This window comes from Centruroides sculpturatus, unplaced genomic scaffold, assembly GCF_000671375.1.
Source record: "Centruroides sculpturatus isolate CEXI.00-Female unplaced genomic scaffold, Cexi_2.0 scaffold115, whole genome shotgun sequence".
NCBI lineage: Eukaryota > Metazoa > Arthropoda > Arachnida > Scorpiones > Buthidae > Centruroides > Centruroides sculpturatus.
The window spans coordinates 163,070-180,513 of record NW_019384545.1 but is presented as its reverse complement, the minus strand read 5'-3'; the positions used below and the strand labels follow the sequence as shown (position 1 = coordinate 180,513).

General features: G+C 28.0%; 1 protein-coding gene across 1 annotated transcript in view; it reads right to left on the bottom strand.

Moving 5' to 3' along the window:
• LOC111623468 (mediator of RNA polymerase II transcription subunit 12-like protein) overlaps nucleotides 1-17,444 on the bottom strand; it is a 186,218-nt gene that overhangs the window by 122,413 nt on the left and 46,361 nt on the right. Inside the window, exons 8-10 of the mRNA XM_023366052.1 lie at nucleotides 16,320-16,430; nucleotides 9,519-9,658; nucleotides 7,050-7,170 (exon numbers count right to left, since the gene is read on the bottom strand). Of these exons, the coding sequence (XP_023221820.1) occupies nucleotides 7,050-7,170; nucleotides 9,519-9,658; nucleotides 16,320-16,430 (372 nt within the window). The remainder of the gene's footprint in view (nucleotides 1-7,049; nucleotides 7,171-9,518; nucleotides 9,659-16,319; nucleotides 16,431-17,444) is intronic.

Genomic DNA, 17,444 nt, shown 5'->3' with positions numbered 1-17,444 from the left:
GACATCTCTCGGCTTCAACTCGTACGGCACCCAATGTCCTTGCTTTTGAATCATTCCTAATCCTTTTAAACGTTTCGAAACTGTTGTGTGATCAACTCCTAATGATTCTGCAAGTTCAGCTAGCGTCTGACATGAGTCTTCATGAAGTAATGCCTCTAATTCCTTGTCTTCAAACTTTTTTGGTGCACCAGATCGTTCTTTATCTTCAACATCAAAATCATTATTTTTGAAGCGTCTAAACCAATCTCTGCATGTTGTTTCCAACAGAGCATGGTCGCCGTAAGTCTCAACAAGAATTCTGTGTGCTTCAGCTGCAGATTTTTTTTGAATAAAATAGTGCAATAAAATTCCCCGCAAATACTCTTTTTTTGGCACAAAACTAGACATGTTTAACACAATGAAAAAATAAGTTGTTTACACTTCGGTGAAATCACGTATACTGAATTTCAAGGTCGCTTATTGTACTTCCTTACAGATGCATCACCATCTAAAAATAAACACACGTGGTTCTGGTATATATCATAGACCCATGTTAAAGGTATGATAGCAGATGTATATCACTATTTAAACATTTATATAGGGCAACCCACATGCTGGGCAGGTCAAGCATGGAAGTGTTGAATGGCTCCAAGGTTGTTGTAAGGAAATATTACCATATAAACATGAGTTTCCAGTCATTGCAGCATCTGAGTAGCATTATTTGAGCCGATAATAGGTTGTAGTTCTGTTCGAGCACCTTTTTTGCAAGCTCCATGGTATGCTTTCCTTTCACAGTCATCCTGGTGCTCACTAGGCAGCTAGCAAGCATTCATGTTATGGTCCCAACGTATCTTGTGTTCATCCTCGTTATGGGATTCTCGAATGATACAGCATAGATTCCCGATTTTTCAGAGGAGGAAAATTTATCTCAATCATTGCAAATGAGTCTGCACAAATTTGGTAGCGAAGATAGGGGCGGAGAAAGTTATGTTGCCTGAATATATGGCAAATGCTTATGGAAAGAGGTCCAAAGTATGGTAATGATGGTTGAACTACTGACACCTCACTCTTGTTATGTAGTGTTGTGCTTGGAAATAGAGATTCCATGACCATGTTATGCACATGCATAGACTTAGCACATGATAAACCAACTGTTTGTACTCCCAAACTCATGGTGTTTAACTCAATGTTTACAAGACTTGCATTGACGGTAATAAGAACGCTGTTCTGATGAAGACAGCGATAGCAGCATCAACATATTGCAAGGTTGGAAAGCATCTGCTGAAATAATATGAGACACCTTATTAAATTTATGGAAAACTGAAAATAGTGCCCTTCAGGAGATCTATGTATGCACAAATCAAAGAATGTCATTGTCGCAACAATCTCATTTTCCTAAGTGGAGTTAATAGAGGTATATACACTGGACATTTGTTATTTTAATTAAGGTAAAACAAATATCATCTGTATCCTCCTACTCTATGAGAATATCATCAACATAAAATAAATACATGCATTATGTTAATGATATTCTCACAGTGCAGCTAAACTATTGCTGCCATTCTGATAAAACAATTTAACCAGCAAAGCTCAGTCTTTCTTCTGTAAGGGCATGATTAACAATAACAGAAAGGTATACAGATGATTTTCTGGCTTTGAATGCAGTTCTTTTTATAGGTCTGTCTACATTGCATAAGGTTTTCCTAAAAAGCATCATTTGATGGTGATTATTTTTATTGCAGAAATTTTTTCCATGTCTATATAACGTATATGCCAAGTTTCACCAAAATCTGATAAGCAAAACGAGCTCTAGAGGATCTGAATAAGGTCAGTTTAATTATAACCATCCTGTAACCAAAGTTAGCAACAATTTTCTATTGATTATTTAATCTTTTCACAATTACTTTTAATATTTGATAATTGGCTAATTAACTGATTAATATTTGACAATACTGGCTATTAAAATTTTACCATAATTAGAAAAGCTTTCTATTATTGACCCCTCATTATAGTGCACATGTCTGGAGACAAACCAAATAAGCAATATATCGTTGAACATCGTTTATCTGAATTAATTGGGGACTGGGGTTGTTCGGATAACTTATTTTTTGGATAACCAATTACATACAAAAATATATATTAACCTATCCCATGTTGAAATTTTTCTCCATTGCATGTCGCTTAGCGTTGAATTTTCGTTGATGTTAAGCCTAACGAAAACTTTTTAAAATAATAATCATGGCTATTGTTAAAGACAAATCTGGTAAGAGTTTTGGAAACAAAAATAAATGTTGCCAGTTATTTCCATGGTTATATTATCATTAAAAATTATTTCTTTATTTTGTACAAACAAAATAAATATATTGAAAAATATAAAAACAAAAAAATGATACTTTAGAAGTTAATCTAGTATCAAAAACGTTTGATTCAGCACGACACACAGTTCTCAGAAAAACACCACACAAAATTGCCAGTGCTGCCAGCTAAAACACATACACAAACATAAAAAATATTGGAGTAGCCAAAGACATAGCTAAAGAGTGCAGTGCCACAGCACTAGAGAAAATTTAAATTTGCCAACTGGAATNATAAATATGTAAGAAATAGCCTAACAGTTTATTCAGTTCAATTTATTATCATAATAGTAGCCTATATTTAAAGAATAGAAGAAAAGGAATGATGCAACAGATAGAGACTTTTATATATCTTATGACGAGTTAAAAAATAAAGTACTATTCTTTTTCGAAACAGAAGCTAGTCTATGGATAAAAACAATAAAATAATGGCTACAAACCGAAAAAATATACAGTTGGTTTTCACCAGGGAATTGTTCAGTTCATGATCGCCAAAGAGAAACTTGATCAATAGGATACTATTTTACGATCTTCACAAAGTGTCCGTTAACGAATTTTTAGTGCTGTTACGAAAGAATTTATCGTAGACGGTATACAGTTATGGCCTATCTGTGGCTGAACTGAATCTCTCAGGGCTATTCACATTGTCTTGAGCATGTTTGTCGGAAAAATGAAAAATGAATTGCCGATAGTTCACACCTTCCAGAAATTTTGCAGTTGCAATTCTGAAAAATACAAACTCTTAAAATATACTTAAAGATTATTTTATGATGCCATAATTATTATAATTCATAATAATTTTTCTATATAATTCTAAGTGAATATTATGAATAGGAAAACAAAATATATAGCTTATAATAATATTATTGAAAATTAAGTAAATTATATTTATTAATTTACATTTTAATTTAGCTTCAATTAATACTTGTCGTCAAATTGTATAGTTCTATGCATGATAAAATATTAAATATATTAGTCTAAATGTAATAATTTGCATTTTTATATTAAGTTTCATTAATTGCTACACTGTATAAAACTACTTACAATTTTTTTTTCTGTATGATGTTTGGATTTAGATCTAAGAATGAAATAAACGAAATTTTCTATTATCTATTAACATTTATAAAATATATATTTATTTAAATGATCAATCAATATTCAAATAAGCTATGATTAACGACATTTTTACAATGATTTTTACATGTTATCTAGTAATTTTTTTATTTTGAATGCAAATATTACACAGCAATTTGTAACATACATAATATAATATAATATAATATAATATAATATATAAACTTATAAGGAAAAGCAACCAAATAACTAACTTTTAAATACAGTAAGACCCACTTAATGCTGATTCAATATAGAGCAGTCTGCTGAAAGCCTAAAAAAGCTCAAGATTTATGCCAATTCAAATTATTGCAATATTTCACTGATTCATATATAATATGATTATTCCCAACACAAACTAATCAGCAAAAAATGGCAATTCATTGTAGCGCTACACTTTTTATCAATCTATGTTTATTTGGTGCAATTTTGGAAAAAATATAACATTGTGGATGCAATAGGTGATATCAACTTCACTTGACAAGAATTAACTCATAAATGTATGAACAAAGTGCAGAAGTTATGGCTAAAGGTATCCAAGAATTCTCAACAAGAAGAGCCTATCGCTGTATTGTTAGGTTGACCAAACTCAACCTAATTGGTATAGCAGGACTAGGAGATATAGACAAGCAGGATATTGAGGAGGTACTGCAATTACTGGTGAGAGTCTTATCAATGATGACCTTCAAGAACTGGCAGAACAAGGAATTCATATAGAACTGGAAAATAGAGATTCTGAAAACAAATAACCCAAAGAATTTCTCTACAAATTTCCATAATAAAAGTTTGATAACGATAAGCAAAATCTTTAATCAAATTGTAGTGAATAATCCAGATTTCGAAAGGAGTGCAAAAGCAAAATGAAGCATTTTGGATGCAATTTTCTGCTACTGACATTTGCTTAAGGAAAAAAAAAAGTAACAAATAAAACTACACGACTTTATCACAAAAAATAAACTTTACATTTCTGTGTGCATATGTTTATGTGCTATCTAACATATATTATTATGCAAATCTATATAAAAAATAACTTAAAATTAAAGTAAAAACTGTTTATTTTTGGTCACGTGTTCCCTTTTCCCTACTTACTCTGTAAAATGGCTTCGTTTAATGCTGTTTTGTTTAGTGCTTTGTCGTCTAGGAACGTAAACAGTTAAGTGGGGTCTTACTGTAATTCATGTTTAAAATAAAAATCTACATTTATTTTTTAAAAAATAAAGGCAATGTCACTGACAATATATAGCCGTCCCTATAAAACAAGCAAGTAACAATACCTGTTAAAATAGATAATAAAAGAGACAATAGACAAAATAGGCATTTAGGAAAAATGCCAAATTTTTTTAAACAGATTTAAATTTATGGAATTTTAGATACAATTTATTTTTAATTCTGATTGATGCTTTATAATAGCAGAAGAAGAATGATTTAATTGTTACATTGAGATGGCATAATGGAATGGTGATACATGAAAACTATCTTGTGTCAACAGATGGATTATGTATATTAATATGATGCAGCAAAAGCAGACCATTTTGTGAAAATTTGATCAAAATAGTTGATATGTTTAAACATGTCAAAAAAGCCTATGCAAGATCTAGCAACTTCAAAAGAGTTGATAATAGGCAGATGTGATAATTTGTTAAAAAGGAGAAATATTTTAGCAGTTTTAACATTGAGTTTTTAAAGCCTGAATATTGGAAAAAATATAGCATCTAGTATTTTCTTGTTTGAAATAGTTATGAAATTGCACCATAATATTCCAAAAAATATGAACATTTTTTTGATCAAATTATCTGTGTATAGCTTAAAAGAAAGGTTTATGTGAAATTAAACCTACACATAATAAAAAAAAATCTTTGATCCTGAGCATTTTTGAGAAAAAAAGGAACCTATCTTAAGTTATTGAATTTATATACTCTAGTGCAAATATATTTATATCAATAAGAGAGAGTGGTGTAATGGTCAAATTTCAGCTTAAGTCTGTATCCCATAACTTTTGGGTTTGAATCACAACTGTTTTAATAATTTTTTTGAATTTCATTTTTAATTTTTATTTTTAAAAAATAATGAAATTTTTAATATATTGTTAAAAAGAACCAAAATTTAAACCCAGAACAGCTATAGGATACAGATTCATAGACTAAAATATGATGTAATCACTACACCATTCACTCTTATAAACATATTTGCACCAGTGAATATAAATCAAGTAACTTAAAATTGGTTCCTTTTTATTTTCTCAAAGATGCTTAAACTTGAGTATTTTTAACTATTACATAAAAATTTATGTGAAATTAAACCTATTTTTTTAAAATATGAAATATTTNCTATACTTTACTCTGCCTTTCCTTGTTACAAGGAAAGGCATCCAAATGATTAGCTAACTTTTAAATATTTCATATTTTAAAAAAATAGGTTTAATATATTTTATATTATATACATATGTTATGTACATATAATATATTATGTTAAAATTATTTAAGATTAAATGTAATCATTATAATTGATTTTCTTATACATAACTTATAGGAATGAAAATTTATATTATGATAATATTACAATATGTAATGCTTTAAGTAGTATAGAATATCTTAAAAATGATTTTGTTCAATTATTCCAATTGAAAAAAAAGCTTTATGGCAGTTAACGTCTGCAGTTTCAAAATTCTTAAATCTTAAGATAAAGTTTATAATATTAAGACAACAACTGGTCTAAATTTTGAATAAATATTAGGTAACCAAAAAATAATATTGTTTTTTTTATTTTGATGAATAAAATTATTTTTTGTGTTTAGTTTGGTGGAGGTATTGCTAATTTTGAGCATTTGAATGCTGATCAGACTTTCTCAGCAGATTTGTACAGTGAGCAGCTACAAAGAGTACATGACAAAAGCTAAAACAGACATTTTTGATGAATAGTCAAAGTGTTTTTGTTTTTTACACGATGATGCTCACCCATACATTGCAGAAATTATAAGAAACAAAATAATACAATTGGGATGAGAACTTTTACCCCATCCTTCCTTACTGACTTATCTTATCTCCATTTGATTACCACACATTTAATCTTTGGATAATTATATGCATGGAAACAATTTACAAATCACATAGCTGTAAAAAAAGTAACTCAATTTTTAATACTAAAAATTGTATCTTCAACTGTCCCCCATTAAGAAAGTGTAATTGTTTGTGAAGGTCAATATTTTGATGAATAAAATTATTTTAAACAAAAAATACAAGCATTTTTATTCACATTTTAAAAATGACATTATTTATTTGGTTACCTGATATTTCAGATGTTTGTATATAACATAGCATACCCAGACAATAAAAAATCATGACCAAAAAACAATGAAAAATAACAATACAGATTTAAATAATTGATTCAGAGAAATCTTTTCTAATGTATTAACAGAATTAAGTGAAAACTTTAAATAAAGTATTTTTTATGATCACTTAAATCAGGAACTTATATTTATCATTTTGTGACACACATTTTCATGCATAAATTTAAAAGACTGATTAAAAGGTATTACTGACAATAAATAATCAAATTTACACAGTAATCAAAGATTAAAATAATTTATTACATTTAAATATTTACCTGAATAACTGCCGAAAGACCTAAAACAATACTTCGATGATGAGAGCATCCAAGAAATTCTGCAATACTTGCAGTTAATGGATTAAATGATGTTTGAGTTGGGGTAGGGGACATAGAAAACCTGAAAATTATTTAATTATTTAAAAACTTTTAAAATAAAATAAATAAATACACACACATAATATAATAAAATAAATAAACAAATAAATTTCGCTAAATTAAATTTTAATTCTGTAATTTGTTTATTTCTCATACCTAAAATCTAGATCAGTGTTTCTCAATAGGGTCGATATCACCCCCATGTGGGCATTTTTCCATGTTGAGGGGGCGATTAGTAACAATTTATATTTTGGGGGCGAAAAATAATTTTCTGGATGATATAGTAAAACATTATATTAATAAATTAAGAATGATTAGATATTTTATTCGTTATATTGTACAATAATTAAACAAAAAACATTATACTAGTCACTAGTCTATTTGATGCAGTACGAATTTGGCGTTAGCCTTGGCCCTTGGCATCGTAATTTTGTAGTGAAGGGGACAATATTACATAACGGTTTTATTGATGGGGGCAATACTATGTTGAAGGGGGCAATGATTCATTAGAGGTTGAGAAACTGATCTAGATTGTTTGAAGATATTTATATTTACATGAAAAAAATCAAGTATTTATTACAAATCAGTTTTTATACCTTATATTTAATGCAGTGTAAATTAAAAATATATAAGGCAAATATTATATAATATAAATACTACACCAATACCATTGAATACTACAATACAATGAGTTAAAATACTCAAAATTTCAATAAAAATAGTTAAAAAAGATAAGAATATCTCACCTTAATAATGAAAAATAATAAATTGAAATCATATTACATAATAATAAACTAATATCATGATTGCATTACTCAATATTATGTTTTATTCATATTGGTTGACGTCATGTTTTGCACTGGACTAAGATTAGCTTTAAATGAATCAATGATTGGTATCAAAACTTTATAAGTAAAACAAAATTTGAAAACAGATATTTGCAGTTATGATTATTATAAACTTTTATAAAACATCACTTTTATAATAAGTAGGCATGATATAAATTGAATTCAATAAAAAGGATATTTAAAATAATTAGTTCCTAGATTTGGTGAAAAAGTTAGTCAAAAAGTTTTCAATAAATATGAAGATTTGCCAAATCAGCAGTTTTACCTAGGCTTTAAAAGAGTAAAGAATGTAAACTAAGTCAAAGAAAAAATAGATCAGAAAGCCAGGAGCTACAAACTAACAAAAAAGGAAAAATTTTTAACTAGTTTTTTATTATTAATATAAAAAAAAAATTAATATGCATCCCACATAGCAGAGGACAAGATATCAGCTGGTAAACTGGCTATGGGATAAGAAGAACGTAGGAAACAGCTGAGAAAATATATTTCTTCCTGATCTCCTTTCCAAAAAGAAAAGACTAATAAACAACTTTTGTAAATATTATTAATATTATTTGTATACCTGGTCCTTTAAGAGACTACTATAACTATACCATACAATAAAAATAAAATATAATTTGTTTCTGTTATTCATTTAACAGAATTAATTAAAAAGCCAAAAAAGTTTTCATATAAATTTTCTTGATTACTAGCTTGGATGAAGTTAAAAAAAGCTGATGGCATGACATCATCAAATAAAGTGATATTTCCATAAACTGATTATGTTAAATATTGTTTCTACTGAAAACATTAGAAGTGATTACCAAATTTTATGCTAGATTATTTATATAGTTTATGCTATATTACTAAATGCTGGATATTATTTGGATTTTTTGTTGTATACTCTGTTCTAAATGTTAAAATTTGTAAAAATTGTTAATTTTCAATTGTTTTAGCAAAATTTGTAAATATTCTCATAAAATAGTTAAAGATATTTCGTTATAAAAGTTCAAAATGATTTAAAACTAATTACTAGTAATTTAAAATATAAAATCATAATTGATTAAAATAAAATTCTTCCAATTTTATCTGAATTTCTACAATTTAATAAAAAGAAACAATTATGATAAAATAATCTTCAATATTTACATAAACAAATTTTTTCTACTTATTTCTTTGAGAAAATTACTACTATACTTTACTCACTATCTAAACTTCAGACTGTCTGTCTTTCTTGTATTAATTAATGCTGAAGATAGATGAACAATCTAACAGTCTTTATTTATAAAAATATTTTGCCCATAAAAAAAATATTAATTTTTATAATATTCTAGTGTAAATAAAAAATAATTTTTATTAAAGTGTTTTATCTTTTCAATTTCACAAAATGAATTTTGAATTAATATACTGTATGGAGAAATTCATAAATTCATTTTTAAGGTATTTCAATAATTATTTATAAAATTATATAAATTGAATCAAACATTAGAATCCTACTACTAATTTCAAATATGAACAATGCTAATTATTTTAATTTACTTACCCATTTGATGTATTCATTAATGGACTCTGACATCTTGAAGAATTAGCATGATATTCACTTATTAATTGATTTAATTTTCTAGCACAGTGATGTGCTAAACGACGAGATAAGAGCTCTGAATGAACAAATTCATCCACATACTGCATAAAAAATTAAATTTAATAAATAAAACATTTTCACAAATAAACTGAAATAATTACTTTAAAATACGAGACCATTATGTCATAATTGCTGTAGATATTTATTTCCATTTTTGTTGTTTATATAAGTCTATTATCAAAATAATCTGTTATTTAAATTTATTATTTAGTCAAAAATTACTTATCCAAAACTAAGTAAAATAAAACTTTTTGTTTTAAAATATCCAATAATTATAGACAAATCACCTATACCAGCATATCTCAAATATACCACATTTTTACTAATGTTTTCATCTGTTTATAACAGACATCTTTGGATATATTTAACACAGAACAAAATGGACAAATTAAAATCAAACAAGCTTTTACAAACAAATTAAAAATTCAGTTTAAAATTATTTTTGGAATAACTTATAAAATGAGTTTAAATTATTTCCCAAAAATATTATGTGTTTAGTTTAAAATTATTGAAAATTATTAAAATTGATGACATTCTCATTGTGTGGAAAAACAAACCTAATCTCAACATAGTACTTAAGTATTTAATGACAACCCTTTTGGCCTATCATTACATGTTGAGAATAATGCTATACATTTTGTGGATATCAACATCAAATTGGAACACGATCAACTTTCCACTATGGCTTACCATAAAGAGTCATATTCACCCTTATTTATAATAATGATCATGTGAATTGTAATGGTCAATTTTGTAACAATAATGGTCATGTGAATTGTACATTATTCATGACCGCATTCACATGACCATTATTGTTACAAAATTACTGCTTTTTAATCTGTTGTAAAGAGTTCCAACACATTGTTCAGAGAAGAGTGAAAAGTGAAAAAGAAAAAGAACTATTGTGCATTACATCACTAGCAATACAACATGAATACCCATCCTTTTAATGGATAAAACACTCACAAAACAATATCTAGAGCCTGAGAACAAACCCATTCCACAGGAGAGACTACTGATGGTAATAATGTATAAGATGACATAATCTAAAATCTATAGAGAAATTGCCAGAACAACTAATGTTCATTTAGCATATAGATGTACACCAATGATTTTTTCACTGATCAGAAATTATAAGAACCCTAGACAGTGGAATCTCGCTTAACAAGCATAATTCATTCCAGAATCTTACTCGTAATGTGAAATACTCATTAAGCAAAACAATTTTTCCCATATAAATTAACATAAAATACAATAGAGCGTCATTTATCCGAAAGTTGGTTATCAGAAAGACTTCTAGTCGGTAAATTTAAATTTTCGCTAGTGCTGTGGCGCTGCAATCTTTGGCTATACCTTGGGCTACTCCAATATTTTTTATGTTTGTGTATGTGTTTTGCTCGCAGCACTGTCACTTTTGTGTGGTGTTTTTCTGAGTACTATGTGTCATGTTGAATTGAACGTTTTTGATACTAGATAACTTCTAAAGTATAAATTTTTTTTGTTTTTATATTTTTCAATATATTTATTTTGTTTGTAAAAAATAAAGAAATAATTTTTAACGATACAATAGCCACGATTATTATTTTAAAAAGTTTACATTAAGCTTAACATTGANTTTTTTTTGTTTGTGTATGTGTTTTAGCTGGCAGCACTGGCACTTATGTGTGGTGTTTTTCTGAGGACTGTGTGTCATGTTGAATTGAACGTTTTTGATACTAGATAACTTCTAAAGTATAAATTTTTTTTGTTTTTATATTTTTCAATATATTTATTTTGTTTGTAAAAAATAAAGAAATAATTTTTAACGATACAATAGCCACGATTATTATTTTAAAAAGTTTACATTAAGCTTAACATTGATGAAAATTCAATGCGAAGCAACATGCAACAGAGAAAAATTTCAACATGGGATAGGTTAATATATTTTTTTCGTACATAATCAGTTATCCGAAAAATAAGTTATCCGAACAACCCCAGTCCCCAATTGATTCGGATAAATGACTCTACTGTACAATAATGTGTTCCATGCCAAAAAAATACAGTAATACCCTGACTTACGCGAACTCGGAGTTACACGATTTTCAAATCTCGTCGATTCGTCTTTTGTTTGAGTGCCACACAACCCTTGATTACTCACTCCCCCACACTATTGTTCAGCTTACATGTTCGGATATACCGTGCAGAATCCACACATAGCTACAGTTTATTTTGTGTTATTTATTTCTGTGTTTGTTATATCTACGGAGACTTGAGAGACTCTACTATGTCATCCAAACGAAGTAGAACTAATTCTTCTGCATCAAACAAAAAAAGAAAAACTTTATCTTTGGAATGTAAAGTTAACATTGGATACGTTCGTAACGTCAAACGAGTTAAGCGAGAATGACGTCATCATTATTCCTATTTCGTTAGACTTTTCGAACAATTCGTTACTAACGCGTTTAACTCGTTTGACTTTACGAACGTACCCATTATTAAAAACTTCGATACAAAAATGAAAATTTGTGAATTGGCAAAGAAGTTTGATCTACCGGAATTGTCAGTCAGAACAATTATAAAAGGAAAAAAATTCTCGAAGCTGTGAAAAATGCTCAATCTTTAAATTCAAGCATCATTCGTAAACGTCACAGTATTATCGCTGAGATGGAAACGATGTTAAAATTATGGTGTGATAATCAAGTAAATGTGAAAAATTGTAATATAATATAGGCCTAATTTGTTATACATATGTATTATCTAAGATTTTATTAGACATTTTTTTCTAAATTATTGTTTTCTTTAGTCTCCGGCCCCAATTAAAAATTATTTGTATGTATTTATATGTGAAATTATACCCCGACTCACGCGAATTCGACTTACGCGGTTACCGCTCGGTCCCACCTATCGCGTAAGTTCGGGGTATTACTGTACTCAAACATTTTATGTATAATGTTTATTCAAAGAAAATTATACAATATACATTGTTAAGGAGTGTGAATCATCTTCATGTTTTTTCTAGCACAGAATGAATCAACCTGGAATGCAAATTTGCAGGAAAAAAAAAATCACAGATAATATGTCTGTAAAGATCCCAAATGATATGCCAAATTCTTGGGCTATGCAAATGCTATAATTAAATATTAGAAATTAATTAATTTGACTAGAGGTAGGCAGTTATGGGTCCATCTTGTATTAAATTTAATAATTATAAATAATTAATTTTTAATTTAGACATTTATAACATTTAATTTGGAATTGGAATTTATTTTGGAATTTCATTAAATTTAATACAAGATGGCAGCATAACTGCCTACCTCTAGTCAAATTAATTAATTTCTAATATTTAATTATAGCCTTTACATAGCCCAAGAATTTGGCATATTGTTTGGTGTGTTTATTATATAATGAGCTATGGTTGTTGGTATTTATATGTAATATGTGTGAACACAAGTTTGGAAAAATGTTTGATCACAAGAGACACTAAGATGCTAGCAGAACACGTATGAACACAATCCTGGACTCCCCCTCTCCTTGTCATTCATTATGCAAAATATTGCTTGTTAAGTGAGTCATTTTTTTACAATTTGTTTTGCTTGTTATGTGAGGTGGTCGTTAGGTGCAGTTCCACTGTATCTGACTCTTACTCATCCAGTATTTACACAGTACCAGTGTGTGATGGCAGAATTAACTGCACATTATTATATATTGATGCAACTACAAGAAGTCTTGCTACGAGAATGAAAGAGCATAAATATACAATCAAAAAGAAACTTGCATCCATGTCCTTAGCCACTTATGCCAGATGTGAGGATATATGCATCAATCTACAGGATTACAGGATTCCAATAGGACACACTTTAAATACTTGGAGTCAATTGAAACATATAAGGCAATTAAGAATGGAGCAGGAATTAATTTCAAAGAAACGGACACACTACCCACAGCATGGGATGCTTTTTTTAAACTCTCATAAAGATTTTCTCATATACATTTCACTAGGCCATGCAGATATGAACTTACACAAATGAAAATTTAAACTAAATTAGTTATTTATATGAAAAATAATTTTAAACTAAAAATATAATTTGTTCAAGAAATAATTTTAAACTGAATTTGTAATTTGTTCATAAAAGCTTGTTCAATTTTAATTTGTCCATTTTTGTTCTGCATTATATATTCCTTAAGATGTCTGTTATAAACAAATGAAAACATTAGTAAAAATGTATTAATTTGATGTATGTTGGTGTAGGTGTTTTGTCTGTATTTAAATTAATATATCCCAGTATTAAAAAGTTATCGTCCAATAATTATGTAAGTTGTTCAAATCAGGACTTTTTAGACTGAAGATATGAAGAAGAAAGCAATTTTGCTTAAAATGTAACAATAGTAAGATTATAGCAAGGGTGGGCAACCTTTTTTATAACATGGGCCAGAATAAATTTTACGTTTTTTCCGCAGGCCATAGTAGTTAATTGACACCTTGTGACCTGTAAATTTTTAGCTTGCAAATATGAAATAAATAAATAAATAAATAAAAAGAAATTAATTACTACAGTCGACCCCCCTATAACACTGTTGATTATTCCGTTTTATATGAATTCCATGTTGTATGAGTCACTTAGATTTTACAAATGCGTGTGCCGGGCTGTGAACGGCTCACATATTTGTAAAATCTAAGTGACTTTAAACACAATAAAAACAGCACTATGTAGTTGGATACGACAGATATTACATTTTCTAATTGCATAGCTTTTGCACATAGATTTTCTTGATGGATGATGCGATGAGATATAAATAATTTAGAAACATTCTGTTCTCCCATTTTTTGTTTGAATAAGGAAATGACTCCCTTATTTTTTCCTGTCATTGCTGCCGCAACACTTCAGAAAATAATATTCAATTTAAACTAGACGAATTACATCAAAAAATATTTATTTATAATTTCTTCTAAACATCTCGCGGGCCGGATAGAAACTCTTCGCGGGCCGTAGCTGGCCCGCGGGCCGGGGGTTGCCCACCGTTGGATTATAGTATCCTCTATTACCCGCAGGTGGCATGCATGTTTCAGCATGTCATTCAGCAGATTATTTAGTCAAAAATGTTATCTCATTAAACTTGTTTTCGAAATTTAAAGGTGTGAATTTTTGACTACATGGAGCAGATGTATCAAAAATGGCAAACAGCAGTATCAGTTTTCATATGGCATAGCATATTCTGATGAAGTTTCTTGTTAAAGAAAGCATTAAACTGATCAAAATTCACTGAAGGCTGCAAGCTCACTATGGAAATGAGATACTGAGCTACAGTAAGACTTTCAAATGGTGCAAACATTTTCAGGAGGAATGCGCTTCTATGAGCAATAACTCTAGCCAGGGAAGTTCCACAAGAACTGCAATTATCCCTGTGAACATCCAGTATGTCAAATATCTGATCTTGAATAATCAGCAGATAACCTGTGATGAACTTACAGTAGAAACTGGTCTTTCTTTAGATACAATCAACACTATTATACTTGAGAAAAGTGCACAATGGGTACGCAAGCAATTGTCATTGTTTGACTGAAACAGGAAAATGCAAATTATTATCTAGTTAAAGCAACATTTCAATGAAGAAAATTATAGTTTCTTGGACTGTACCATATCCTGCAATGAAATGGTTCATCACTATACTCCAGAACTGAAACAAGAATCCAAGCAGTGAAAACACTAACTTGCTCCCACCAAAAAATTCCATCATTTTGCCTGCATGGTGCGGGCAAACTGCCACATGGCCACAGTATTCTTAACTAACAAAAATTATGGAAAAGAAGCAAAAAAACTATAACTTATATTTTCCCTTAAATCAAAAAAGAATAAAATTGTCATGAGTAATGAATGAAATATGCACTAAACCAATTTAATATAATTTTCTCTTTCCATTTTCCTAAAGCATGAACCAGTTTTTACATCTAAATTATTATAAAAGAGTTCTTAAAAACATAAAAAAGAAGTCCTAAAATGTTCTTAAAACATAATAATGGAAAGCTCAGCCCTTCAAAATAATTATCTTTTAGTTATTATTATCTTCCACCTATAAACAATTTATACCGAGAATTGATAGGTGTCAATATGCAAAAATACACATTTTTTGTTATTAAATTGCTTTAAATCTTTTTCTTCATTTATCACAGAAGTGATATTGTTTAATTAATATAGCATCATCATGAAACTAATTATGTTCAACGCATTAAAAAATTTATTGTATTTTTACAATAAATTTTTTAATCAAAACTTTATCAAATTTAAAAAAATTAAAACATAACTTATTTCATAAATTTTATAATCTGAAAATCCAATAAATTATTCTTGATAAAATTCAAAGTTCTTGCTAAGAAAAAGTAAAAATTTTAGTTTATATCTCACGTTAATCAAATTCAAAGACAGCTAAATTTTGACTGACAGATAAATTCATTAATTAACATATTAATGATAATTGAAAAGTTTATAGAAAGAATAAACAAGATTAATAATCTCAGCATTTATGATGTGTTCTTAGATGTCTTAACTTTTTAAAAATTTTCTTATAAATACATTTTTTTTTAAATTTTCATACTAGAAGCATTTTTAAAAATCAATTTCAGAGAAAATAGACATATTTGATAAATTTAAATTTAATTTGTCATTATTTTTAAAGAAAGGTATTAACTTTATGAATTATTTTTTAATTGAAGGAATGACTACTAACCTGAAGTACCAATGGCATAATTAATTTCATAATTGGATCATCTGGACATTTAGTTTTCTCTAAAAGTTCTAATATCCATAACAGAAAATCCTGTCTATCAAGTAAGCCCTCCTAAAAAACAATATATTATAAAAAGTCTCAAGCAATTAAATAAAAGAAATTAATTCAATATTCATGTAATTACTTTACTGAAATAATAAAATTAATTATTTTCAGTATAACTTATTATCACAAAAACTAATATCTGACAATTAAATCAATGCTGTAATATTTTAATTATCTCCCTCTTTTCAATATTTAATGAAAATAAAAATATTAAATTAGTAAATAATGTTTTTTCAATATTCAAATTATTCTTCTTTAAAGTTATTATCTGAACAACTAAACATAAATTAACTCTTAACAAACAATAATAATATAATTCTTTAGTACTGAAACACATAAATCTTAGCTAATTTAGTTAATCTCCAATAAAATAAATTATTTAAGGCTGACAGTGATAGATATCTTCAAGTTTTAATCACTTGATGAAAAATAAGTAACTATCAATAAAATCTTGAAAAAGTTTTAAACACATTATTATAAAACACATATTATTTTAAAATGTTAACAACTGCTACTTCACAACTGGTTAATATTAGATAAAAAAAAATAGACACTGCAAAAACCTAACAAACCAGGGAAAAAATTATACATAGATGAAACTGTATATAAATATATACAAAATGCATAAACGTGTCTATAAACTACTAGTAGCCCGGGACGCCCCCTAGTGGGCGTTCCAGCAGCATTGCAAATTCCTGAGGCATGTTTAATGCACTTAATATATGAAAGTTGTGTGCGCTTAATGTTTAAAAGTTTGATGCAGTTAATATATATAAATGTATACAATTCTTCATCTTAGAAACTAAACTTAAAATATCAATACACAAACAGCAAACAGTATTTGTACATGAGAAAGTGAATCTATTCTTTACTCAAAATTGTTCAAATAAATAGAATTAATATGATTAAAAAATCAAGTATAAATATATACAAATGTTCATGTTAAAAAGTAATGTTAACAGATCAATACACAGCAAATAGTATTTCTGTATTACAGACTGAAGATATTCTTTAGCTGTG